Here is a 25815-nt window from a genome sequence, read left to right as displayed (position 1 = left end):
GAAGAAGCCCGGCATAATCATTGCATATATATTAAACATATATATCAAATTCTGATAGCAGAATATGACATCTGCCTTGGACATATAAAAACTATCCAATGAGTTAAATACAGTTCATGTTAAGGGGGCAAAGCTTTCACATAGGCTGCATTTCTTTATATGGAACAAACTTACTGTAATTTGCCAGCTTTCAGTAGGTGATATAGTGCAGAACATACAGTAACGCTATTTGCAAATTACAGGATGGATATTCAGAAATAGGCTTCATCATTTTTTCTGAGCACCTTATTGAAAAACGCTACCTTTTCACCTCTTTATGTCTGCCTGAATAAAGAGAATGGCAGTTCAGTGGCTAATAAGAGAGCCAAGTCTGTTGCATAAGAAACAGTTCAGCTGTTTCCCCAGAGCTGCTGCTGCGGCTCGGCCTGCTGGGTGAAGACTGCAGATGGGAGTCAGCATGTCACATCTTTGTTACCTAGGCTACATGTAGTGCTGTGTGTCAATTGCCTTTCAGTTTCACATTTCAACTACCTTAAGCATTTGTCAGTCATGTTACCTGTAGAAGTGATGTTATGGGTCACAAACTCTTCAGGGGCTGCCTCCTGCTGAGATCTCAGTCTCATGATTGATTGATTGCTCTCTCATACTCAAAAGCATATAATTTAAAAATTGGATTTAAAAAAAAAAAGTAAATCAAAGAATCTGAAAACATCACAAACCTTGACTGAAAGGTTGGGGATGGAGATATGGTCAGAACAACTGTTATTCTTGAATAAAGGGATTTGCAAAATATACGTAGGCCTAATTATAGTACTATTAAAATATATATTATATTATGTTAATCCTTTTAGTTAAACGTGTATGAAAGCATACATAAGCATAAGTCACATCCAAAAAAGACAGGTTTGACACAAGTAATAACAGTAAAGCTGCTCCCCAATCGCAAAAAAACACACACAAAAAAAACATAGACAAAAACATAGACTGTAAAAAACAGAGCTTCGTGTGTTTTGTCCCTTACGCGGACCGTTAGCGCACGTGACAGTCAGCTGACTCTGGCCCAGGAAGATTTGAGGAAGCAGAAAATCATAACAACAAATAACCTTACAAAACTTGAAATTGACACTTATATACGATTGTTAATCATGGAGTCGACACTCGAACAGCATCTCGATGATACGTAAGTCCTTACCCGACTCTGATTTAACTTATATTTTAAATCTTTGAACGTTAAAGACGATTTTCGTTCCTTGTCTTGTTTTTTTGTTTTTTTTTGGCAGCATGAAGAATCCAGCAATTGTGGGAGTGCTGTGTACGGATCAACAAGGACACAACCTGGGCTGTAAGACAACACATCCCTGTCTTTGTCTATATAATACCTTCTTGTCCATAACCTTGTCCAGCTTGTTTTAATGGGAAGCCGGTAGGAAACTGGTTGACTGGTTTAAGTGCAGCTGGTTGTTCCTGATGCTAACGACCTCAGGTGGAAAGAGAAGGAAACTGAAATGTTTCAGTATGTATCAACTGGTTGAATATTTAAGCTATTCAAGCTATTAAAAATCTATCAAGCTATTCAAATTGTGACTTGAGTCTGACACGAGTCCAAGTCATGTGACTCGCTCCCCACCTCTGCCTTAAAGTAAACTAGTTCCCTTAAAAGCACCCAAAACTCAAGTACAGTTTTGTGCACCTTTCTGAAGCAGTATAACGCATCATCATCAGCCCAATATTTGCCGATGGTCCCTTTTTAATCTTATTAACAAAGCTACTAGTTCAAAATTACTTTTACTGCAAATTACAGCAAATAATCGTGCAAATATGTACAAATGCTTGAAAATGGCCATGATGTAAAAGTGTACACTTTACAAAGTCACTCAAGTGTAGTATCTAGAGTAGTTCTAATTAGTTATTTTCCATCTGTGGTGTGGCCAGATGACATTTAAACAGGAATACCACTTAAGAAATGTCTTGCTGTTCCCCTGGCTTGCTGAGATGAGTTCAATGAGTTTGTGGACATGAACGACTCTCTCCCGAAGTTAATGATAAACATTCCAGCTATGTATTTGCATCCGTTATGTCTTAGGAGGAGACTGACAGTGTGGATCAGAAGGTTTGTCTGACTTTTCACACCCAAATGAACTTTGTTTTGTAAAAGTAACTTTCCTTCTTTTCACTGCCAGTAATGATTCTGGGTACTAAACTTTAAGTATTGTCCAATATTGAATACCAATCCGATCTATTATTTTACTAAACCAAAATAGCTGTAGACCCCTTTACTCCTGGCACTATCTGTGATCAGATTAAATTCAGGTGTAAATGCACCCAATATGCCTTGAAGATCTGATCACCCAAACTACCAGAGAGGCATTTGGCCACATTAACAACAAAGAAGAAATGCATTCCATCTCCAGTCCACATCTAACATCTGTGTAAAGGGAAATACATTTTTGAACATTTCATGCACCACCCATTCAAATCAAGCAGGTGGCAGGCAGCTCGTGTAGTAACGTACTTGCCAAAAATGGATTGTCAGGACACTCGATGGTGAACAAGCAAGACAAGGTGTTTCAATTTCGGGCATATAAATATTGTGAAAAGTAATGAAAAGCGCGGCAATTTACACTTTACTCAAGAAAGACAAATCCAATATCATTGTGTATGCCAGAGATGCATTTCAATGTCAACTGTAAATGTTATCCAGCTAAATAATCCGCAATAGATAGACAGATAGATAGATAGATAGATAGATAGATAGATAGATAGATAGATAGATAGATACTGTAGATAGATACTATAGATAGATAGATAGATACTGTAGATAGATACTATAGATAGATAGATAGATAGATAGATAGATAGATAGATAGAGGTACTTTATTTATCCCAGAGGGAAATTCAGTTAGCACTTGTTTCAATGTTTCTCCAAGTACTGAACAATAATGCTTGTTTATTTCCTATAACTACCAGGCCGCGGCTCCCTGTCTGACGAGCACGGAGGCGTCGTGTCGGTTCTGGCCAAACAAGCTGCAGCTCTCACCAGAGACCCAACAGACACTCCCACCGTCTGCCTGGAGTCTGACTCAGGGTGAGTAGAGAAGGGAAGAGGGCTTTCACTTCGGTGTGGTTTGAATCTTTGGCTGCATTCGGTTCCACGTAAAATGCTTTCTTCTGGATGTTCTCTTCCCTCGAATGGAGGGGGGAATCCCCAAAATGCCAGGATGAGAAATGGCTGACGAATAAAGTGGAATTCGGTTCCAACTTCTGCTAAACAAGGGAGCATTTATTCTCCCTCGTTCCCTCGTTTTTCCTCCCTTCCACAAAGGGTAAAAAATGCTTTCAGCGTGAAGTGTATCCCACAATCCACCTCTCTGCTCCGTTTGCTGAATCCCTGCTGAATATAACAGAACAATGGATAATAGAAATCGTGTATATTCTATAAATGTATGCTGACTTGGCAACTTCTAGTTTTGATATAGTTTCTGTGTTTGAATTTTTCATAATACTGCACCATCCAAAAGTGGGCAGGTTGTCAAAATGCAGCAGCATTTTAAGTATTTCAATAACCCAATATCCTCAAAAAGGCTTTACATCATTTATAGAGACTAAGCTATTTTAGCTGCAGTGATTTGATTTCAAACATTTTTTATTTTGTGGCTGTTCAGTGTTGACTCGTGCTGATTCCTCGCCTTTCTTCCCTTGCTGAGAACCAGAAGGTTTACTTGTTGTACGTCAGACATTTTGTCACATCAAGGGAAGACAGCATGGTAACATCGATCCAAATGCAGCCTTTGTCTTCCTTCACTTGATTCACATCTTACCTCGCTTGACTCCGTCTCGGTGCACCTCAGGTTCGCCTGTAACGGTTATGATTAACACCTCCAATGTATGAGAGAGGTGAGACTGATGCAGCCGGGAAAAAGCTGTTGAAAGAGATCCAGTATCAAAGATCGAACATCCATTATTTCTACCTCAGACTGGGGTCAAGCCTTGGCAGATGAATGTAGCTGTCATCTGCTTGGTTATGCTGCCACCTTGTGGACGCTGCAAAGCATCATCTGGTTCATGATCATCAGTGTCTTCAACTCTGCACACCTCTGATTATTAGAAAGAAGTCATTTAAAAGTAATTTAATACTGATTGTATAGAGAAATGAACCTGCTGCCTTGTACCATTGGTTTATAAAGACTGGCTGGCAGCTTTCTAAATGCTTTATGATAATGCTATAATATGTCAACAAGCTGTAAATAAATGACTTGATGGCATTCTGACAACTGGGGCAATCTGGGGCAAACATCAAATTTCCAAAACAAAATGTAGCTGCCCATTAAAGCTTAACAGTGAGGTGTTTATTAGATTCTCAATTATTAGTAATGGAAAACTATTAGAAATGGCTCAACAAATATTGTCAGGTAATTTAATAGCATTTAGACCACAGGACAATAAAACTCCATTGAAACCCATGATGATGATGATGATGATCACCATAATAACGATCAGAATAAAACATATTAATGCATACTCATACTCGTCAAGTCAGATAATGGGCTTTCTATAGACAACCGTGATCAATCATACAATAAACATATAATCAAACTGCATCATATACATCATATTGGAGTGGCCGACACTGACAGACTGATATGGTTTGTTTTTAATAAAAGATCAATACACTCTGTCCTGATATATCAGCAAACCAATATATTCGTCACACCCTATTTTTGACTAAGCAGTCACTGTCACTGTCCATATGGTTGATTTTTATCAATTCAACATTGTGTGCATCGTTTGGCATCATTACACTAACTTTCTGTTTATTTTGGTTTTCACAGAAACATTCTAGTGAGAACACATGGAAGCATCACAGTGGCTGTTCACAAGATGGCATCCTGAAGACAGCATGACTCACTGAGGTGTGAGGTCTTGTACAGTAATTTATGTAAACGCGCGCTCACCCACAAACTAAATGAAGTTTGAGAATCAGGTCAGGTTTGCCGTCTGTCTGTCATCAGATAAATCTTGAGTTATCAAACCGGTCTGCTTTGCTTTGTGTATTTTCAACTCCATGTCTGAACCCGTGATTAGAGATCAATGACAATTCTCCTGTCAAGTGTGAATAAAATCTAAACCCTGTGAGCTTTGCCAATGTTGCTAACTTTCTAATACTGAAAATCTGTGTGTGATTTCATAATAAAAAATGTAACATGGACCAATCTGTCGTCATTGGATTGATCTGATGTACAGAATCCGCCCTGTATCAGATATCAGGTATTTCCAATCTTGCTCTCAGTTTACAGTCTTTTTTCTGTTTGTTTGTTTTTTCTTTTTCTTCTTGACATTACCCCACACACACACACACACACACACACACACACACACACTGTAGTATCCAAACATTCATATCCACCCGTCCAAGGCAGTCATGCACATAACGACCCCTTAATAAACTTTAACTTGAGTTGGTGTTAAGCTGCTCTCATCCGTGTTAAGTATTCATTATTTTCTCCTTTGCTCAGTGTGTCTGGTTAAAGAGTGTTTCTTGTTGGCAGGTAGGCCTACACGACATTCTTCCATGGAATTAAAAATGAGGTTTCACAGTTCTCCATCATTAGTAATAACTTTATCCCACTAAAGTCCTATTTGCTGTAGTAATAATGGGTCGTCTTGTATATCTCAAACATACAGCGGGTTATGTAGACTGCCTGTGATAGGCTATATCGTAGATTTGGAGCACAAACGGATAATGAAATATGTAAAAATGCAGTCTGTCGTAAGCTGCGTAAATGAGCGCACCGCCGTTCACCAGGACTTATCCGTGTATAACATCTGAATACATTTCTGCGCGCATACCGAGGAGGGGTTTCATTGATGTTTTGACCGCAGAGGGTTTTTTTTCCCCCTCTCAGCCCTTAGATGAGGTTTTGAGCTACGTCTCAAGTCACGTGGTTTTCCCCCTGTGAAGCCTTTGGTTTTCTGCGATCCTCAACCAGCGATGTTGTGGCTGAGATCCGAGACGCAACTGAGAGGAATTCACTCATAGAGGCAAAGTTATGGCACGGGCATCCTCGGAGAAAAGCGTCCCACTGCAACTTTCTTGTGCAAGACATCCCCGCATAGCATCCTCCCGCACCCTGAGAGGGATGACGCGCACACCTTTCTAGGACGCACAACCCGCGAAATACCTGTCTAATTTTAATTAATTGAATTTGGGGCAAAAGTGAGTCAAGGACTGGAGGCGATTTCAGGTATGGACTATTTCACTTGTTTTTTAACATAAATTTACAGGAATCAGTATACATTTAAGAAACAATGACAAAGAACGAAGGGGTTTAAATGTGTATTTCTCTTATTGGCGATTGACTATTTTGTGTTTCATCAAACTACAGTTGGATGAGTGTTTTATAGTTAGTTATAGTTGTTTTATATTTGGATGAGTGTTTTATAGTTAGTTATAGTTGTTTTATAGTTGGATGAGTGTTAATCAGTCATGCAAAAGTCATATACCTCAAACTGTTACTCTATTACTTTGTGACATTTTAAAGTTATTATTGGGACTGAAAACTTTTCACCAAAATTGCGTCAATGCAGTTTTTGTGCTTTCCTTGTCAGATTGCAGATTTTGCCCCCAAAGCATCTTCTTGAAATTCACCGCTATAGTGTCAGTACGCTGAATAACCGATTTCCAACATTTTCTCCCCTGCCAGCATGCTGAGTGAGGGGCGCAGTGCAACAGGCCAGTGAACTGAAGGTACCAACCGACTCACAGACACACACAGTAAGACTTCCCTCCTCTGCTCACAATACTGGGCTGTCTGTTTACCCCGTTCGCCTTCCAGGGATAATGGTCTAAGCCAAGATTTCAAGTACTTTACTACATAATCTCACAATTCCTCAGGACTAATGCCCCAGTACCCGAGCTGATGCAAGGATGTGAATAGTTACAGGGTTGAGGTTGTGAATTTTTTGGGGCGGTATCCTGATGGGGTTAGGGTTAGGGTTAGTGGGTTGGGTTGGTGTCTCACAGGCTCGACTTTGAAAGAGTCAGGCAGGGGAATACAATGTAGAAGTACATGACAGGCTCTTCATAACCTTACATGTTATATAGAAAATAGGTAGTTACAATTTCTCTAGTAACTGTACTTAGTATACAGTATATTTTTAGATAAATGCAACTTTTCTACACTATTACTATCAGTCCCGGGGAAACTTATACTGCTTCACAATGAAAGAAACAGCAATCCTGCCAATAAAAAAAGTAGTTCAACTCGCTTCCAAACTACATTGTGAACAAATATAATATATGAGTCTGAAATGTCCTATGCGTATACTACAAATAAATAAAACATATAGATGAATACTGCGTAAATAACCCTGAATTAAGCTTAGCATTGGGCTCAGGTGCACTAATAGAGAAGTTTGGCCTGGACACTGCTGACACAGCTCCGACTGCAGCTGACAGTGAACCCAACTCGAAACAAAACAGCATACAGAAAGTGTGCATTTCAAAAAGACTCTAACCTACATGAAACAGCACAGAAGGCAGTGAGTTACACACTAACCTGTGAGTTGATTGGAGAAAAGGAGTAGGAGTCAGGGCAGAAATGCAAAGCAAGCCTAGATATAAAAATGCATATAATTTCGTAGTTTGCTTTCCACCTCTGCTTCTCACCTGAAGCGTGTGAACAGGACTTTGCATCTCACACAGCGAAGAGCAGGTAAACTATTCTTTGTGCTGGCATGTTAGATTATGAGACCATTTCTTCTTCTTTTTTTACAGGCCATATTAAATGTCAATAATGCTAGAGGATGTATCATTTTACCAAACATTGCTCTCTGGTTGCTTACTGTATGTAATGGCTCTTGTATTACACTGAAGTCAGCAGAGTGTGTTTTCAAGAAACTAACTTCTGATTTCATAATTTTACTCGCGATGTAAAATTGAGCATTTTCCAGCATCAGAGAGGAATTCCTAACTATTTGGTAAATGGGATCTCGTTTGTTTGACCTACTTTCTGTACGCTTTCCCTACTCTGCCTTGAAGCTGATTTACATGTCTACTTGGCCCTAGGCCTTTGTTGACAACCCATTTTTGGAGAAGGAAGTTGTAACACACTTTGTACCGTCCACTGTTTGGTTTAAGTCATCAATCTGAGGAAATCACCTGAGGAGACTTGTTTCTAACTGCAGCGCAGTGACACCGCGAGAGGTCAATTTAAGAACTGATTTGAAGTGATGGTTTAGTGCTGTTTGTGGTTTTCAAATCTTTTGAAGTCCTTACTCTACTATGGATTTTTGACTACAAATTAAAAATGACTACTTTATTGACTATATTCGTAATCCTTCCAAACACTTTTGACACGCCAAAATGTGGGACTTTACAAAAGAGCTGTGGTTCTCTAACTGTTCATCCAATATACCTGTAATGCCCTCAATTAAATTAATCTAGGGAGGCATGTAGGTATCCACATGGCCATAGACGCACACACACACACACACACATAACTGTTCCCCATCTGTGGAGGGGCGTGGATCAGAAGTTTTTTAAATAAACTCAGTTTTCATACATCACAAACTGGTTTACTTTATGTACATTGTGCGTTTCTTGTTGCAGGTGTAAGGCTAATCTTGAGGCAGCCATATAGATTCAAGTCCCAGTCGACGAGCCTGAGAATGACACTCAGAGAATAGGACTTCTGAATTTTCTCTTCCACCTCCAGAAGCGTCAACCATGCTACCAAAAGAGCATAACAGGTAAAACCCTCTTCAAGTGTGCAGCTGGTTTTGTCAGAGTATCTCTTGTGCTGTTGACTCTTTGGGTCATTGACTAACCTGGATCCTCTCACCATTCATGTAGAGGTCACATGTATGTTTCATTCTCTCACTGTACCTGCAATTTCCCCGCATTTCACGTTTATTTTGATGCTAAATTACAAATTAGATTAGATCGATTCCATGTCTCCTTCTATAGAGAAAACATGTATACTCTGCTGAATCCAACATAATAATTAATCACCATTTAGTTATGAGGCATTTTGACAAGCTTTTGTGATTTCTGATTATTGAAATGAATTTAAATTTCACGTTAGAAAAAAAAAAAACAATAATCAAAAGAACTCACTGGACAAGGACAAGCTCTACTCAGAGTTTTTGCTGACTAAATCCATAACAGGCTGACCCTGATCTCCGAAGCTTAGTGCAGTCAATTTGCAGTCACAATTGAAAAGAATGTGTGCGTGTGTGTGTGTGTGTGTGTATGTGGTTTGTGTGTGTGTGGTGGGATAGTGGGGTCACAGGAAATGGCAACCACAGAGCAAACTTTCACTAGTCTCTCACATGCGCTCTGAAAAAGGTGGGCTTTGATCTGACTTAAAATGCTGCAGTGGATAATTCAGGAGATTCATTACCTTAAAGGGGAATTAAATTAAATTAATTTATACATTTAATTATAATTAAAACGTTAAGATATGTCATTCCTCTGCCTTACTAAAGTTTGGCTTACTTGAAGTATGAGGGAGCATTATTGTCTCCCAGAGCTAGAAACAAGAGAACAGGGTAAGATCATTTGGATTTTTTAAGTTCAGACAAATTTACTATTAATCCATTAAGTTAGTCTCCCTTTCGTTCCCAAAAGGAATTAGTTTGATATTGATATTATAGCAGAGATCAGAGGCTCGGTTTTCTGGTGTATATCGAACACAAAGAGAGAGTTTGTGTTTAGAAATAACGATTGGGTTGTCGAAGACCATATTAATAACCTAAATTCTCAAATTGAGTGATATTCCCCTTAATGATATGGGGCTGCCATCATGGTTGTGTAAGATCTGATCTCTTCCAACAAACCCATTGGCTCACTGATGACCTGGCCTACCTGCTTTCATATGACCGTCCCTCTCTCCCTCCTTCAACCTCTCAAACTTTGAGTGATTCATTTGCAACACTGATGCAACTCTGTCTGAGATTATGTATCCTTAAAAGTAATCTTACGCAACGGTGGCGCAAATCTAGCTGAACATGTTCAACTGATGTGAATATATTTGGCGCTAGGTGAGTGTTTAGGTTTAGTTTGTGTAGGGAGATTTCACTCAAAAGTGAATTTGTTATGCTGTAATAATGCGCATTACTACCGTGACACTCATCAGATTTCCACTCTGCAGTGCTGTAACTGTAGTTGCCTCTGTCGAGTCTGAGGCTCCGTATTGTAAACATGCAGCATTTTGTCGACTTCTAAAACAGTCAAACAAGAGCCCTTTACATGTCACCCCACAAAGTGCTTTTATTTGTTTTATTGGCCTAGACTTTAAAGCAAACTACAAGGTGGGAAATTGGGCTTTTTTTTTTTTTACAACATACATATGTTTTTCCAAGTCTTGGGGTTCCTGTTCAGGGCAGTTGTGTTTTTTTTTTTTTTTTTTCCTAAAATCTTTGGTTCCTCTTCTGTTTTGAATTAGCTCCGTCCAGACTCGCTCCACACACACACACACACACACACACACACACACACATAAATCTGGCTTTCAAACTGGGTTAGGAGAGAAGGACCTGTAAATGGTATCTCCCAGAATGTGGCGTGTGCTTTTTTTTTTTTTTTTTCAAAGGAAATGCTTTTTAAGTGTTCTTGTCAAGTGTCATACCACTTTAAGTTGTCTGTGGGTCAAATCAGGACGTGTGTTTTAGAGAGCATTATATGCCGAGTAGACTCATTTTTTGAAATCCAACCTTAAAGAGGATGTGAAATGTAAAAGAGACGGAAAGAGCGAGGGAACGTCTTGGTGGAGGTTTGCAATAATATGGAGCTAATACCTCACTACAAGGTGCTGATCTCCAATCCCCCTCCGCCCAAACCCTCAGAACCACATTCACAAACATGCACTCTGGGGACAACTTGTGAACAGCACATGGGAGGAAATGCTTTCCTTGCAGTACACTGGCCCAATTCATTCCCCTTTTAATCCGCTCTGCGCTCTCTGCCTAATTTGGTCTTGGCTTCTTATACATGTCTAAGTCAGATTGAGTCAGTGATGCAGCAAAAGGCTGCAAAAGGCTGTACGCCCTTTCCACTTACCTGGACTCCTGTCAGAAGTCAGTTATTTTGCTTTTCAGCATCTGAGAGCGGTTGACATGTTGGTATTGGGTGTGGTTTAAACGGGCAGAGTTTGAGGTATGTGACATGTTAGGAGATGCCTCTCTCTAATCCTGAGAACTTGTTACAACCAGATATGATACTATTAATTATTAAAGTCCATGGTTGCCAGTAACATCTTTCTGGTTATTATTTCCTTCATAGCTATCATTAAAGCAACATTCCACTTAGTTTTAACATGAGGATTATTCGGCACTTGACCTGCCATGAAAACTCACATCATTCAACAACAGATCCTGCTACTGTGATTTTCAACTGACTGTGGGTCCAACGTTTTAGAACATAATTTTGGGAAACCGGATCTACTTTTATTTTTAAATACTAATTTTAGTGTAAACCCAGAATAGAAATGCAAAATGACGACGGACCAATGACTGCTTTGTTGTCTTAAAAGCGAGATATTGAATTTGTTCACCAAAGTGTTAAGTGTCAGTTTTCAGGATATTTTCATTCAGTCGCCGCTTGGTGTTTTCATTACAGCACATTGGTCAGCTTCTCTGTTCATGAACGTGAAGCATGAAGAAGCCACGAAAAATGAAGCAAAGCCCGCTAAACTAGTTCTGACAGACAAGTTTCACTACAGCTGCGGTTCAGCTGATGTGTTAGCTAAACTCGCACATTGTGCCAATGGTCTATTTACGTTGTTAAACTCACTTCCTTGTTCTCTGCTGCTATTCACCCCGCTGCCACTGTTGCTGCAGCCTGCATCACCCCCACCCACCACCCACCACCCCCGCATCCACCTGTGGGATCTGTGTCTTCGTGGTTCCCCCATGAGGGGGTTGTAGCTGATCTCTCCCTGCTCTCGCTTTTGACTGGCTTTAGATTAAACGAGCCTTGACACTAAAATAAAATCTAGATTTACATTTATTCTCAATTAAAATATTCATATTCAATATGTGGGTTGTCTGACTGAAATGTGATTCATCCTCTGTTCAAACATAATTGATCCCCTGTGCCCCAAGCCTTTCTGCCTTGTTGCTGTTGGATAAGACAGTATGTGGCTCACGGATGAATGCACAGAATGTATTTTATGTTTATGTTTAACAAGGCTGCTTAAAAATCTGCAGACAAGAGTCAAAGTCTTGGGAGGAGGATCCCTGGGAAAAGTTTTCCCAGAAAAAGGTTTCAAAGAAATTCAGAGGCACACTTTGGCCGTTTATGGGGTGCCAAGTCAAACTGCAGCACAGTTGGCTTACAGAGGCACGACAAGTGACTCGCCTGCATCACCTCACAACAAGTGCTCAGACTCAACTTCACAAAGCTGCTTCCAAGCTTATGACTTTAGTCATAACTCCATAAAATACACATGTATGCACACACGTGTACACACACACACATACAGTACACATCCATGCATACACACGTGCACTCACCCACAAACACACATCCATACACACATGCGCACACATACAGTACATGCATGCACACACCCACCCACACACACACATACTGTACAGACACACACCTATACACACACGCACGCACGCACACACACACACGCACACACACACTCTCATTAAAAGACATTAGATGTAATTATTTTCAGTGCACTATCAACCTCACTGACCCCTTTTGCCATGTGCCAGTGCAGACATCAAATTGCACTGCTTTGTAGATCAAAAGAAACAAATGTTGCATTCAGAATGGTGCGAGCTGTTTTGTAGAATGTGTGGTCTCATGTTGTTCAGGCTTTGGCAAGTCAGAAATCTCCTATTAATTAATATCTAATATGTGTTGTCACCTTGAATTAATGTAAGTAGAATCATCAAAAAGTTAACTTTAGCCTCTCATGCGGAGGAGATGTGAGGTTATGTGAGAGTGAGAGAACAAAAGTTGCTGACAGGGATAGAGTTTAGAGATTCAAGTAATTAAATATTTACACATGCTGCGACACGGAGACACTTGATGTAAACACTGATGAGACTCTCAGTCCAGGCCGGTAGCTGTAATACGAGCAAAAGAGGTGGAGGAGTAACCAGGTTTGGCTACACTGTAACTCGCCTGTTTCACAAATCAGTGACTACCAAGTTATTGCAGCATCACTAGCTACTGTTTATAATATACTGTGTGGTATTTGGGACAGTTCAAAGATTGTTTTTTTTTTTTTACGATTCTACGATTTTACGATAAATATGATAAAATTACCCGGTGTAGGATCATACATCTCCCATGACATCATGATCACAAATAAATGTCAATGTTATGATGGATTTCTGATAGACTTGTCTACAGTTCCTTGTAAATAATTAGTTGCTGACCTTTGTTTAAGTGAAATTGATTCACATTTACCACAAATGTGAGTAATGCAAATTCTAAGTAATGATAATGGATCCTTTGTAAGGTACATTTAAAGCATAATTGAGATTGTTTGACCCTTAGATGAATATGTCTGCTGCAAATTTGAAATATGTACTATATTTCCTTCATTTTTCAGGTTATAGAAGTGATGAGTGTATATGATGAGGTTAGAGTTGTGTGTTATGGTGCTTAAAGTAATCTTTGAATAGGTATTTTGGTAAAGTGGTAACAGAGTAATAACAGCCAAGTTATGACATGTATCAGCAGACCCAGAGTAGCTGCAGGTAGAAACGGGGTTAAAAGTGAGACAGCTAGGTCAAGAGCCTGTAGAGGTTTGAGAACAGTCATATTTTACCTCGAGGTTTTAGATGTCTGACACATGGATTAGCAAATCTTCCATTTAAAGCCCCCATTCAATAAAGTGACTGAAACTGAAAAGTGTGAAACCTACCACCACCCTTTTTGTAACATGTATACTGAGTTAAGACTGTATTAAGCACTGTTTACAACAAATCATATACATGCAAACTTTAAAGTTTTCCCTACAGTAATCACTGCTGTATTAACAACAGCTCAAAACCTACATTATGCATTTTGATAAAGGATTTTTTTCTCATTTTATTCCATGCATTTTAGAGGAGATTTGTGGCTTATGATCAGAAGAATGCTTGTGGCTAGGCAGCCTGTGCGACTTACTTTGAAGTCACTGCATTTGTTTCCAGTGAAACCAAGGCAGCCATGCTCAGCCTGTTCAGGAGGGATGCAGTGACCACTAAGAAGGAGAAGGAGAAAGAGATCCAGTATGTGGACCCTCCAGATGGGGGATGGGGCTGGATGGTGGTGCTGCATTGCTTCCTGGTATGTCCGGCTCGGTTCTCTTACCAAGATTAAAGTATTCCACCACACACAGAAAGACTTCAGACTTGTTTCACATTTAAATAGATGTAATGTATCTATACAGCTGCATAAGAATACAACAGAGCAAACAAAAATACAATTTTTAAGACACAATTTGAAGTTGAATGCAGTGGCTTAAATTTGAATGTGATGATTATTGATTTACCTTTTTACTCTACTTTCAAATTCAGTTTTCTCAATCCAGATTGAGATCTCTGCGACACATCCGGGGATTAAGGAAAAGCAAACGAGCAAAGATTCAATCTACCAATGTTGAAGGTCATACTGGTACTACTACTACTAAAGGCCAAGTCTGAATGTACACTCTCTGACGTGGTTTATGGTTTATTCTGGTCTTATGGTGCAGTTTTTTTGTTGAGTTCCCAACCAAACGCTAGCTAGTGAAAGTGCAGAAATGAGACAAGGACAAAACTTTAAAAAATAGTAGTAGTTCCGTCTCCAGCAATGTTGGATTGAATATCTGCTTTGCGTTTTGCTTTTTCCTAAATCCCTGTATGTATCTCAGAGAGCTGAATTGAATCTGAATTGGGAAAACTGAATTTGAATTGAGAGAAGACAAATTTAAAATTTAACTAAAATATAATCTCTTTCCATAGTTTGCTCCCTTGACTTGACTCCCTTCCCTTGACCATTTGTAACCGCGTGTGTCTGTGTGTGTCCATGTGTTTGAGCCTGTGTGTGTGTGTGTGTGTGTGTGTGTGTGTACGTGGGCCTATCTGTACATGCCGGTGTGTGTTTATTGTGTGTGTTTCTGTGAATGACTGCAGGTAAATGTCTTGGTGATGGGAACGCTGAAGAGCTTTGGGATCTTCTTTGTGGCATTCCAAGACGAGTTCGGAGGCTCAGCGGAGAGCATCAGCTGGATCGGGTCCATCATGTCCAGTCTGCGTCTGTCTGGAGGTTCGGCTCAGCACCACACCGCTCTGTCTGCATCACCCGGCTTGAGTCTCACAAGTCTTTCCTCAAATAATTGTGTCCTCTGTCCTTGCTTCCAATCCCAAAAATAGTTGAAAGAGGAGAGCAAAGTGTGTGTGTCCTCCAGTGTGTGTTGACACATACTGTTGGATGTTGAATGTTGAAAAACAGGAAAAGCTTTTGCGATCACATTTCATTGTGGTTCTTTTCCTGTATTCTCTGCAGCACCCATTGCCTCTGTGGCCTGTGCCAAGCTGGGAACCAGGGTGACCTCCATCGCCGGGGCGGTGCTGGTCAGTGGAGGCTTCCTCATGAGTATTTTTGCCACCAACGTGGTGTTCCTGTACATTAGCATGGGAGTGATAGTTGGTAAGTGGAAATATGTGGTAAGCAAAACTCTACACTGCAAACTACAAGGCATACAAATCTGCCATTTACATGTATATAAGGTCATTGGTTGTGAACATAAAGAAATTGCCTCTCTGTCCTCATCCCAATGACTTGCATGGTGTTTGATGATGAATGTAACCCTCTTTACCCCCTTCAGGAATGGGCTTTGCACTTCTATACCAAGGCTTCTCAGTTGTCACAGCGTTGTACTTCCGGAAGAGGTTAGCAACGGCGTACGCGATTGGGCGATCTGGGATGGGTTTGACCTTCGCCCTTGCTCCATTCACTCAACTGCTCCTGGACCAATATGCTTGGCAAGGTGGGTGGGACTGGTCTTTTATTTAGGAGGTGGTGGCAGTCCCTAATGCATTTATTTCATTGTTGCACACTGTACAACATATAGAATGTTTTCCGGTGTGCTTCCATTTTGTATGGGTTGCTATAAGAATACAATAATATGACGGGTGACAGGTTTGGGACCCGAGGGAAGGCTCAGGATGTTCTGTTTGTCCTCCACAGGAGCCATGCTGATCCTCGGGGGTCTCATGCTGAACCTGGTGGCCTCTGGGATGCTGCTGAGACCCATCCACGTGAAGCCTTCCACTGCATCAACCCCTACCTCCTCCCCCCTCCAAAAGAGCCCCGCTGCCTCCCTCAAGAGTTCCTCTGATAAGGAATACTCTAAGAGCTGCTTGAATGGGAATGGCTCCTCTCACCTAACCAATGGCATCTCCAGATCAGACTCATTTCCATCCCCTCCTCCTCCTCTGCCTCACTGGGACACTGAGAACCCAGGGGGCCAGTGCGCCCTGGGCCCCCAGGACCACTCAGTAAACCCTGAACTGACCAAGCTGGTCCTCAATGGTGTAAATGGCCATGAGCCCCACCATGACTTGAGTCCAGGTAAACCCAGAAGCCCAGACAGCTCCACGGAACTCAATGGCAGCATGAACGGGTCCGCCATTGTTGGGTTCTCGTCCCACGCCAGCACGCCTGCTGAGGTGTCCGTAAGAAAAACCAAAGTATTGGATTTCTCCTTGCTGAGGAACCCGTTCTTCTGCATCTACACCTGGTCCCTGGTCTTCAGCCAGCTGGCCTACTTCATCCCCTATTTCCACCTGTCTGCCCGAGCCAGGACACTCGGCATCGATGCCATGGATGCCTCCTTCATCATCTCTGTGGCAGGTGAGGGTCACATCGGTCACATCTCTAATTAGGATCCATTCTAACAAAGAAAATGATATTATTAGATTAGGCTCTCCCTGCTCCAAAATCAATGAATTAGATAATTGTGATGACAATTCCTACATCATTTTTGTGTACCAGACATGCATTTGACTATGTCCCAAGAGTGGAAAAAGCACAAGGTCAAACATGGATCCATTCTTCACGCTATTATATATAAGTCTGGGAAGTTGCAGGTTGCTGCTATTTGTCTTTGAATGTAGCTTCTAGCGGGGATGTTCACTGTGATTGAGAAGAGGGAGGTCCAGGTTTCCTTTACGTCTGGGTTTAAGAAGTGATGCACAAAAGTCCTCAGTCAACTTCTAGGCATTAATTATTTGTGAGCTGCTCAGACTCTGCAGTCTTATGTAATGAATGTGCTTACATAAAAGCTGAACTTTGGTCCACTGGCCAGGGCTGGTGGGTTCAGCAGTATGCCATTGATGAGGCCACTACATATGAAAAAAAACAGCATTAACATTTTGTTCACCAACCACACACGTGCATATAAATCTTGTACGAGTGCTTGGTCTGGCTTAGTGAATAATTGAAACACTACAGACTGGGTTGGGTTAGTGCGTTTGTAAGTTACAAGCTTCTGTTTTGTAATTTATCCCATGGTAATTACTTCTGAGTAGAGCGAGATTGTGTGACCTTAGTTGAAAGATGTCTGTAGATAAGGCTAATGCCGGCTAAATGGTTTGAAACACGGCATCTGTTACCACAATTTTATGGATGTAATAAAAGGAGAGGCCGTGACAGAGGCTATCATCACAGTACAACAGCCAGTTCTTTTATTTAATAATCCTTGCGTCTCTTATCACTTAATAATCTAAAGAATTCTAATGGTTGTAGCGTGCATCTTAATGTAAAACACCCTCTGTCTGTTTGTCATGATGCTTGTCTATTGATGCCATATCCGTAGGGTTTGAGGTTACCTCAAGGACCATTTAGCTAATGCTTTTTAAGTGGTCAGCCTGAATAAGTCATTGCAAACTATGTAGATTATTGTCAGGATAAATGCAGGGTTTCCTTTTTGTTCATTCAGCATTGGTGTGCCACAACAAGAAGAACACGACCACCACTGCTAGAGAAAATGGGCACATTAAAAGAAAAAGATCCTAAGAAAAAATGTTTGTAACACTGTTGTCTGCACTAGAAATACAATTGGGATGAAAACATATTGAACCAAAACTAAGCTCAAGCAACACTGCTTCATAGAATTACAGAGGATACACTAAAATATATTCTACAGAGAGAGTAAAGGGACCTTAAAGCCTATTTGTCATTGTTTCTATGGAAGCCAGGCACAAACCAGAGGATATAGATGTCTCAATTTCCCCTGGTGGTCCGTGGGTCTACTCAAATGAGCAGCGTGCCAACAGTTAGTGCCAGTGAGCCAGGGAGACAGACACAGATTCTTTGGACACAGACACGTTTGCTCTGTCACATTCTCTGGTCATGTGCAGTGTAATGAGAAAGCGAGAGAGAGGGAGAGAGGCAGAAAGAGAGAGAGAGAGAGCACCAGGGAGACTGGGTGCCACCCACACCACAAAGCCACCGTCCCAGTGTCCTGCTGTCCCGCTGTCCCACTCTCTCCCCCGGCCCAGCGCCTGTCACAGAGGCCCATTGAGTTGGCCCGGGGAGGGAGGCCACTATCGTCCGGGCCGTGTCCATGTGTCAGCCCACAATCACTAACACTGGAACTGACTGGACTGGAGTCGCTAGGCAACAGCGAACTGAGTAAAGTTGCTGCCGTGGCGACAAGAGGGGCTCCCAATTTTTTTCGGTTCCAATTCTGAAGTGGCTGATATTTTGCCGAGGAGCACTGAGGCGGCAATGTGTACAAAAGAGGAGGCAAGAGGAGCCAACAGCGACCTCTCAATAATGAGAAAACCAACGGCTGGGAAAACCAACATGCCTTTTATACCCCTTGCTTTTATTTAGTGACTCAATGTCCCCCTTTGAAGCAAAGTGAGTGGCAATCTGTCCATGCCTTGTACCCCCCTATGGTCTGTTAAAGCCCGGAGGCATGCACAAACACCTGTGTATCTGCACCGAGGAGAGAGCTTCATGTTAAGTAGAATTAATAATGTCCCCGAGGCATTTGGCCCAAATTGCCACTTAGAGAGGCCATATTCAAACAGAACTGTGCTGAGTTTGAACAGGAACAGCTGCAGACCTGGACTAACCTGCTGAGTTTAAAACACACAAACAAGCTCACAACTTGTCTGTATGCAAGCAGGGGACGCCCCAGGACATCTTCTCTGGTCACTAGAGGAGGACACATAAACACAGCACAGCTGTCTCATGTCATCTCTCTAACCTTGGTGGGGAGAAATGCACTAGGTTCTATTATGTAACAAAAGCAGAGGTGTTCAGTGACAAGGCGTTTCATTATTCATTCCTTTTGTCTTCATTCATAGCCTTGTAGTAAGCTTGATCTGGTGAAGGTGTAATTGATGTTAATTGCCAGCAACATGTTAATTCCTTTTGTATTATTTCATCTAATATATACCACTCACATTTGAGTGAACATCTCTACGAATAGATGCAAACTCATCCATATTTACATCAGCAACAACTGCGAGCTTCTGGGCTCAGGCTGAGTGTGTTAATGGCTACAGCCTGTAGTAGTTGTGGTGCAGTGGCTGAGCAAGGGATGGGCAACTCTGATCTGCATGGGACCAGTTTGTTTCATTGATCAATGGCTTGGTGCTGGCTGCTTGTTGCTATTCCTGCGACGGTCAATACACCACTGCAGTTGCCGCACCGCCTATCGCATTCCAGTTGACCTCAGCAGAGAGCAGCAGATATCTGCCCAGTCATCATACCTGCTGGAGCTAGCACACCAGAACGCAGATCAATAGGATGGGATTTAGTGCATAATGAGTTGTTTGCTGGGTGTTATCTGCTGTTGCCTGCGTAAAACAGATGATAGGTGTGCGGATGTGTTGTCACCCGCTGTTTTCTGGCTTCGTGTCCACATGGCCAGACATCACGTTTGATGCTAGTGCAGAGACCTGTGCAGTTGTGCTGCAGCGCCTCCTCCTTCCTCGCTTACTCTACCCCACCCACCCCCACCCCACACTCTCTCTCACACACTCACACACACGCACACCCTCCCCTGTCTCTTTCTCTTACACAAACACCCACGTGCGAGCGCTCACATACTCCCACCCAGTACAGCTTGGTTTAGCATCGATTAACTGGATCATTTTGATGGGACTGGATGTGGCACGTTGACAGGTCCCTGCATAGAACCTGGCTAGATGCCTGCATTTCAAATACACACTACAGTGCAACGTGGGCTGACACAGAGTTTTATGGCTGACTTTGACATTTAACTCTCTCTATATAACCGAGCATCAGTTCAACATAAACTCAGTAATCTCAGCCTCTGACCACTGTATTCCACGCTGCTCCGCTATAGCTGTTTTTAAACTTTAAAGTCCCACCAGGTACATTATCTAAACTCCAAATTAACGAATTTACTGTAGTGTTTTATGACATTAATATCATAACTCTGTGCCTACGTAGCATAGTTCAGCTTAACATAGCATGTCTGCATGTAATTATCTTAGTGACCAGAGGGAATGGTGAGTGCTGGAGGTGGGATGGGGGTGAGATGGAGGTGAAGGCTCCAGGGAGTAATGAGATACGAATACGACGGTTCAGTGTAGGTTTAGGTGCAGCTTTAACTACATTTGCCCTACAAACGAAAACACAAGTAACTACTTTTTGTGTATTTTACAGGTTAAAGCTCCACTCTTGGGTTTAGAATTTATATCAACAAAACTGACACTATTAAATGGAACTAAATGATATACTGTCCTGTTCTGTACCAGCAAAACATTAATGCATTTTTGCAGTTACTGTTCTTTAACTTTGCAGGTCATGACATTGCTTATTTTTGACATCCGAGACAAACAATATGTATACAGTTTGCTTGAGACTGCTTGTTACTCACACTACCTGATGAACGCACATGGCTGGAACAGATCAGTCTTTCTAAATGTTAAATGTAAAGCTGCTTCATCTTTAAAGGCACAAGTGAAGAGTGCAGTGATGCTCCTTTTTTTTTGGATTCCATCAAAAACTCCTATAACCAAAGAGCAGCATCTGGTTATTACCTGAATATTTTATTGTGTGTGTTTCCCAGTAGCTCTCTCTTCTCTTCTTCTTTCCTTTGAGAGACTCAAGAACACGCTCAGGTGTTCAGCTTCTTAGAAACACCCTGAGGTGTGTGTAACGGGGTGTTACACACACCTCAGGGTGTTTCTCCACATGTTTAATACTGATTAGGGGTGCTATCAACATTCTGTGATGATCTATTATTGTTTTTTATTATGTTGTGTTTTAAAGTGACCCAAAATGAGTGACCCATCACAAGTCATTGTGCTTTGGAAGCTGAAAGTTTGTACTTTTACTGAATTTCAGTCTGCTGTGTTGTTCCTGTCTTTTTTTCTTGCCTTATTTCTCACCCTCCCTCTTTTGTCTCTCTCCTTGTTCCCTTATCTGTTTGCCTCACCCTCATCTTCCCGTTTCCTTCACATTTTATGAACTTTTTGCTCCCACCGTTCCCCCTCTCTTTACCTCTTTTTGACCATTTTTTGTTCACTGTTGTTCTCTGCCCCCATTTCTCCCTCCTCACCTGTTTCCCTGTCTCTGCCAGGTATCACAGAGACCATCGCCCAGCTGGCCTCAGGCTGGGTGACAGACAGGAACCTGTTCCATAAGTACCACTACCACAAGGCCTACCTTATCCTGTGCGGCCTTGTCAACCTGCTCTCCCCTATGGCGACCTCCTACATCCTGCTCATGGTGTATGCCATCTTCTTTGCCATCTTCTGCGGCGGCTACATGGCCCTGCTGCTGCCCGTCCTGGTAAGGAGACCACCCAACCTGTGCCTGTGTTCACTCTTCAGTCAGATTCATATCAATCACTAATTCAGCTGGGGTTCATTTTCATTGACAATTGAAACTAGAAATATTACCAGAAAAAAACACTAAATTGTTTGTGTGTGGTAAGAGAGTTAAGAGTGAAAGGAATGCAGAACAAATCTGTTGAGGAAATTGATTAAAAAAAAAACGTAGGCGTTCATGTGTTGCAGCATCTTTGACCCATAAAATATAATCCAGGACTTGGTGTCTCTATTATACCCCTTGACTTTTCATATAGTCCCACCACTCCATCGTACTATATTATCAGTCTGTAGTTCATTTACCTTTTAGGACCCTAGCTGCCACTCTAATCTAGTGCATTCACAGTATGTTTGTGTTGGGGAGGGGACTTTTTGTACTACGTAAACGGTGAAATGTCTTCATTACATCATTCTATCTCAAGCACACAAGAGAGAAGTATCCTTGAAACAAACTCTTGTGTGTGTGTCATCCAACACTGTTAGTCAGTAACCGTCGTTATGGGTGGTACTATACAGTCACCCAGTATCCAATATCTTGAGGTCATCTCACCTGAAAACAAAAGCGTCAGTGCAAAATGTGGTGACATTTCAATCGGAGACATTTCCGTTCCGGACACTGCAGTCAGATAGGCGGTGCTGCGCCTCTGGGCCGGAAGGATGACCAGCGTGATCTGGTTTTGCTGAAGAGAGCGGGAGGACCAGTCGGACGAGTTTTACCCTTCACTAAGAAAGGGATATAAGCTTGTCATAAAGCTAGTTGCTGCCTGCTGATGGATGTCAAGGAGTGTCCTGCGGTTTTCACAGGACAGGCCTGTTGGGTGGCCAGGTTGAGCAGGAGAACAGACTCCAGTTTGCACTTCATAAAGCTGCAGTCACCTCAGCTGGCTTGAACAGGAAAATATCACCCCAGGCTGTCGGACGCTATCTCTTAAGCTGCATCTCATTAAAATTGTATTGACACAGGTAGAAAGGGCTTGCAAGAAAAATAAATTGCAAAAATGAATCTGTAAGTTGCCCCCTGCAAAGTATAAAGTAAGTTCAACTACACTGCATACAACAGCCAACCGTTGCCCATTCCCCATCTCAATACATAACCTTTCAATGATCAGGCAGATTTGTATCTATTAATATCAATACATAACCTAGTGTACATTGAGATCAAATTGAAATGATGGCAGCCTCTGATGAGCTATGGTTTCAGGAATAGCATCTATATTCTCTCTCAATCTTACAAAATCCCCCAAAAAACATTTGACAATTACAAACCCATGCTTGATCTAACAGACACTGACTCTAGGCCAGATGGTGAAGTGCTTGAGGTTTAATGCCCTGTTCCCCTATGCAGGTAGACCTGGTTGGGTCGGAGAAACTCAACAACTCCATGGGCTTCTCCATGTTTTTCGTTGGCCTGGGTTGTCTCACAGGGCCTCCTTTGGCAGGTGAGTGCATCACGTCATGGAAAACCTTCATGGAGTCACACACCCACACACACACACACACACACCCACACACACCCATACTCTCACTGCATGTGCATGGGATTGTAGCCATGACCTATATTTTGAAGTGATTTGTGATATAGAAAGATGAAGTTTGTGCACGTGTTTTTGTAAGTGTGTGTGTTTGTCTTTGCGTGTATGTCTGTGTGTGTGTGTGTATGTCTGTGTGTGTGTGTGTGTGTGTGTGTGTGTGTGTGTGCATGCCTACCCACAAGGGCTTCATATTGGTGAGTGGGGGATCAGTCAGCGGGGTTGATAAGCCTTTGTTAAGAACATATATTTTGAGGGGCCTCGCAGCATATCTTTTTATGGGGCCCCGAATTCCTAGCAACACCCCAGAGTGTGCATATGTGTGAGTGTGTGTGTGTGTGTGGGTGTGTGTACACTTGTGTCTGTCAGTGTGTGTGTATGCGTGTGTCTGTCAGTGTGTGAGCACATGCATGTGTCAGTAAACCGAAATGCACAAGAGAAAAACAACCTATAGTTAGTCCAGCCCTCAACACAGACAGGGGTTTTTGGGGTTGCTTTGACAGAAATGCATAGAGGGGTGACTGGGTCAGATTTCATCCTGCCCACAGGCAAGTCAGAGCCTTGGAATAACAGTGTTGTGTTCATGGCTGGGTTTGAGTCACATTGTTTTAAGTGGTGACAGATTGTCTTTGTTTGTCTTAGAAAGCTGTTTTTAATCTCGGGAACAGGTTTTATACTTCCAGTGTTTTCAAGGTTCCATTGACGTCTCGGGTTGTTACCGATTCCTTGTAGTGAGCACGCCTTTTCTTAGACGGCTAAACAAATATCGCTCCAAATTAATCATCTGCTGGACAGATGAACTGGCGAATGAAGCAAATCATTTTTCATCTATACTGAGGCCTACACTGATCTTCTCCACAGTGTTTCACTAAGATCCTCATAAACACATATTGACCTTATTATATTGATCTTTTTCTGTGAACATTCTGATGTATTTCCAGGAAAAATAACTCTTCTTGCCCTTGCTGGTAACATTTGGCCTCAATCGGGGGGGGGGGGTTCCCCTTGAACTCACTGACATGGTCCCTGCCCTCTTTGTTAGGCAATCCCTGAGAGGAGCTTATGGATTTCGGGGTCGAAACGTGACTAATGACCCCCTTTAGGGTGGTACGGAAATAGCATGTAGCTCTGTTTACAGTCCCTGCTGCTCATGTAGGAAAGAATTGACGTTAGGCAAACCAGGATCCCTCCCTGAGATCCGACCACAGGTCGTGTTAACTTTCCTGTTGACCAGCCCTGCCCTCAGGATGCCTTTCAGCTGTCTCGACAGCAGCTTTAATGCTGCCACACATGCTTTTCATCGGTTCTCTGGCCACTTAGCGCAGTCTGAATCACCTGTGTGAAGTGGAATATCAAAGTGGCTTTATAAAACAACGAATAAGAACACAAGACTGGCAAAGTTGTTAGTGTGGCACCGACACCAATCAGCATTAGCGGGTGAATTCCCACTGGGGTCACGCATGCTAAAAATGTGTAGTACGAATTGTCTGGTATGAAAGTGTACGCTAAATGGCATATATTTTAAATAAGAGAATTGCTGCTTGTTACAATGTACACACCTTGCATTCATGCATGATGTTTATTGCTAATTCCTACTCCTGTGTTGCAGGATTCCTATACGACTACACCCAGACCTATGACTGTTCTTTCTACCTGGCTGGGGTTTGCTATCTGCTCTCCTCCGTCTCCCTCTTCATGGAGCCCCTCGCTCAGCGCTGGCAGACCAGGAAGAAACTGGCCCTGGCCAAGAGAGCAGAGAGCAGCTGGAAGACCAACGGCTGCTTCACCCCCGACCCGCTGCACAATGGCACTGTGTAGAGGGAAAAAAGCAGGGAAAGCCTTCTATCTTGAACCAGCACGCTCGTGTCTTGCATGGGCCTGCATACCACGGACCTGAATGTGACCCCGGCTCATGGTCAGGACCTAATTGAGCTCTAGATTTTCGCAGGGGCACAAGACAGAAGACAGTGCGAGGAGAAGATGATTATGACTACAGTTACATGAAGTCCAAGGAGATAGCGGGGACATTAGTGAATAGATGATCATGTTTTGTAACCTTTGAAAGCCAAAATTTCACTTAATTTTCTGCCATATATTTGATCCCTGTGTTCTCAACAGAAGTGCATGCATCACTCTGTGAACTGTAAACAAAAACTGAAGACATCCACAACATCCCCTGCACAAGACATCCACACTGTGCTAATATTAGCAACTTTGTAACCATAACTTAAAAATAATCTAACTTTGTTCTCCAACGCAAACACTACAAAACTAATTACGTTCTGTCTGTTACCTCTGCCTCTTCACAAACAAGGAAATATGGGAAATGAAATTTAATGATTTGACGGTTAACGCCTGACTCCAGTGATGACGACATGTCTCCAAAATGTTTAGAGCTGTGTAGGTGAGGTATTGACTTTCATCGCATATAACGTTGCCTGATATGTAAGCTAGACTGTGTTGTTGAGCTTGAAGA

At 42.0% G+C, this 25815-nt stretch overlaps 2 protein-coding genes across 2 annotated transcripts; both read left to right on the top strand.

The window, feature by feature from the left end:
- Positions 1-1046: 1046 nt before the first annotated feature.
- lamtor5 (late endosomal/lysosomal adaptor, MAPK and MTOR activator 5) lies at positions 1047-5212 on the top strand. Its single transcript, XM_071903257.2, has 4 exons — positions 1047-1180; positions 1281-1342; positions 2968-3085; positions 4830-5212. Exons 1-4 carry the CDS (start codon positions 1146-1148, stop codon positions 4888-4890), a joined length of 276 nt encoding a protein of 91 aa, XP_071759358.1. The 5' UTR covers positions 1047-1145; the 3' UTR covers positions 4891-5212.
- Positions 5213-8658: 3446 nt separating this feature from the next.
- On the top strand, positions 8659-25157 carry slc16a4 (solute carrier family 16 member 4). Its single transcript, XM_071903258.2, has 9 exons — positions 8659-8748; positions 14161-14296; positions 15124-15256; positions 15497-15640; positions 15819-15980; positions 16181-16846; positions 21561-21772; positions 23156-23249; positions 24949-25157. The coding sequence occupies exons 1-9, from the start codon at positions 8726-8728 to the stop codon at positions 25155-25157; spliced, it is 1779 nt and encodes a 592-aa protein (XP_071759359.1). The 5' UTR covers positions 8659-8725.
- The last annotated feature ends 658 nt before the right edge of the window (positions 25158-25815 follow it).

The sequence above is a fragment of the Centroberyx gerrardi genome, chromosome 14 (assembly GCF_048128805.1).
Source record: "Centroberyx gerrardi isolate f3 chromosome 14, fCenGer3.hap1.cur.20231027, whole genome shotgun sequence".
NCBI classification, from domain to species: Eukaryota; Metazoa; Chordata; class Actinopteri; order Beryciformes; family Berycidae; genus Centroberyx; species Centroberyx gerrardi.
Note: the sequence above shows the minus strand (reverse complement) of the source record. Positions and strands in the feature narration are given on the sequence as shown.

What these genes read in the sequence shown, in the direction of transcription:
- lamtor5 (XM_071903257.2), top strand. Translation starts at nt 1,146, where the DNA reads ATGGAGTCGACACTCGAACAGCATCTCGATGATAC. An exon ending in GAACAGCATCTCGATGATAC is followed by an intron (nt 1,181 to 1,280) that starts GTAAGTCCTTAC and finishes TTTTTTTGGCAG; the next exon opens with CATGAAGAATCCAGCAATTG. An exon ending in ACAAGGACACAACCTGGGCT is followed by an intron (nt 1,343 to 2,967) that starts GTAAGACAACAC and finishes TATAACTACCAG; the next exon opens with GCCGCGGCTCCCTGTCTGAC.
- slc16a4 (XM_071903258.2), top strand. Translation starts at nt 8,726, where the DNA reads ATGCTACCAAAAGAGCATAACAG. An exon ending in CTACCAAAAGAGCATAACAG is followed by an intron (nt 8,749 to 14,160) that starts GTAAAACCCTCT and finishes ATTTGTTTCCAG; the next exon opens with TGAAACCAAGGCAGCCATGC. An exon ending in CAGTCTGCGTCTGTCTGGAG is followed by an intron (nt 15,257 to 15,496) that starts GTTCGGCTCAGC and finishes TATTCTCTGCAG; the next exon opens with CACCCATTGCCTCTGTGGCC.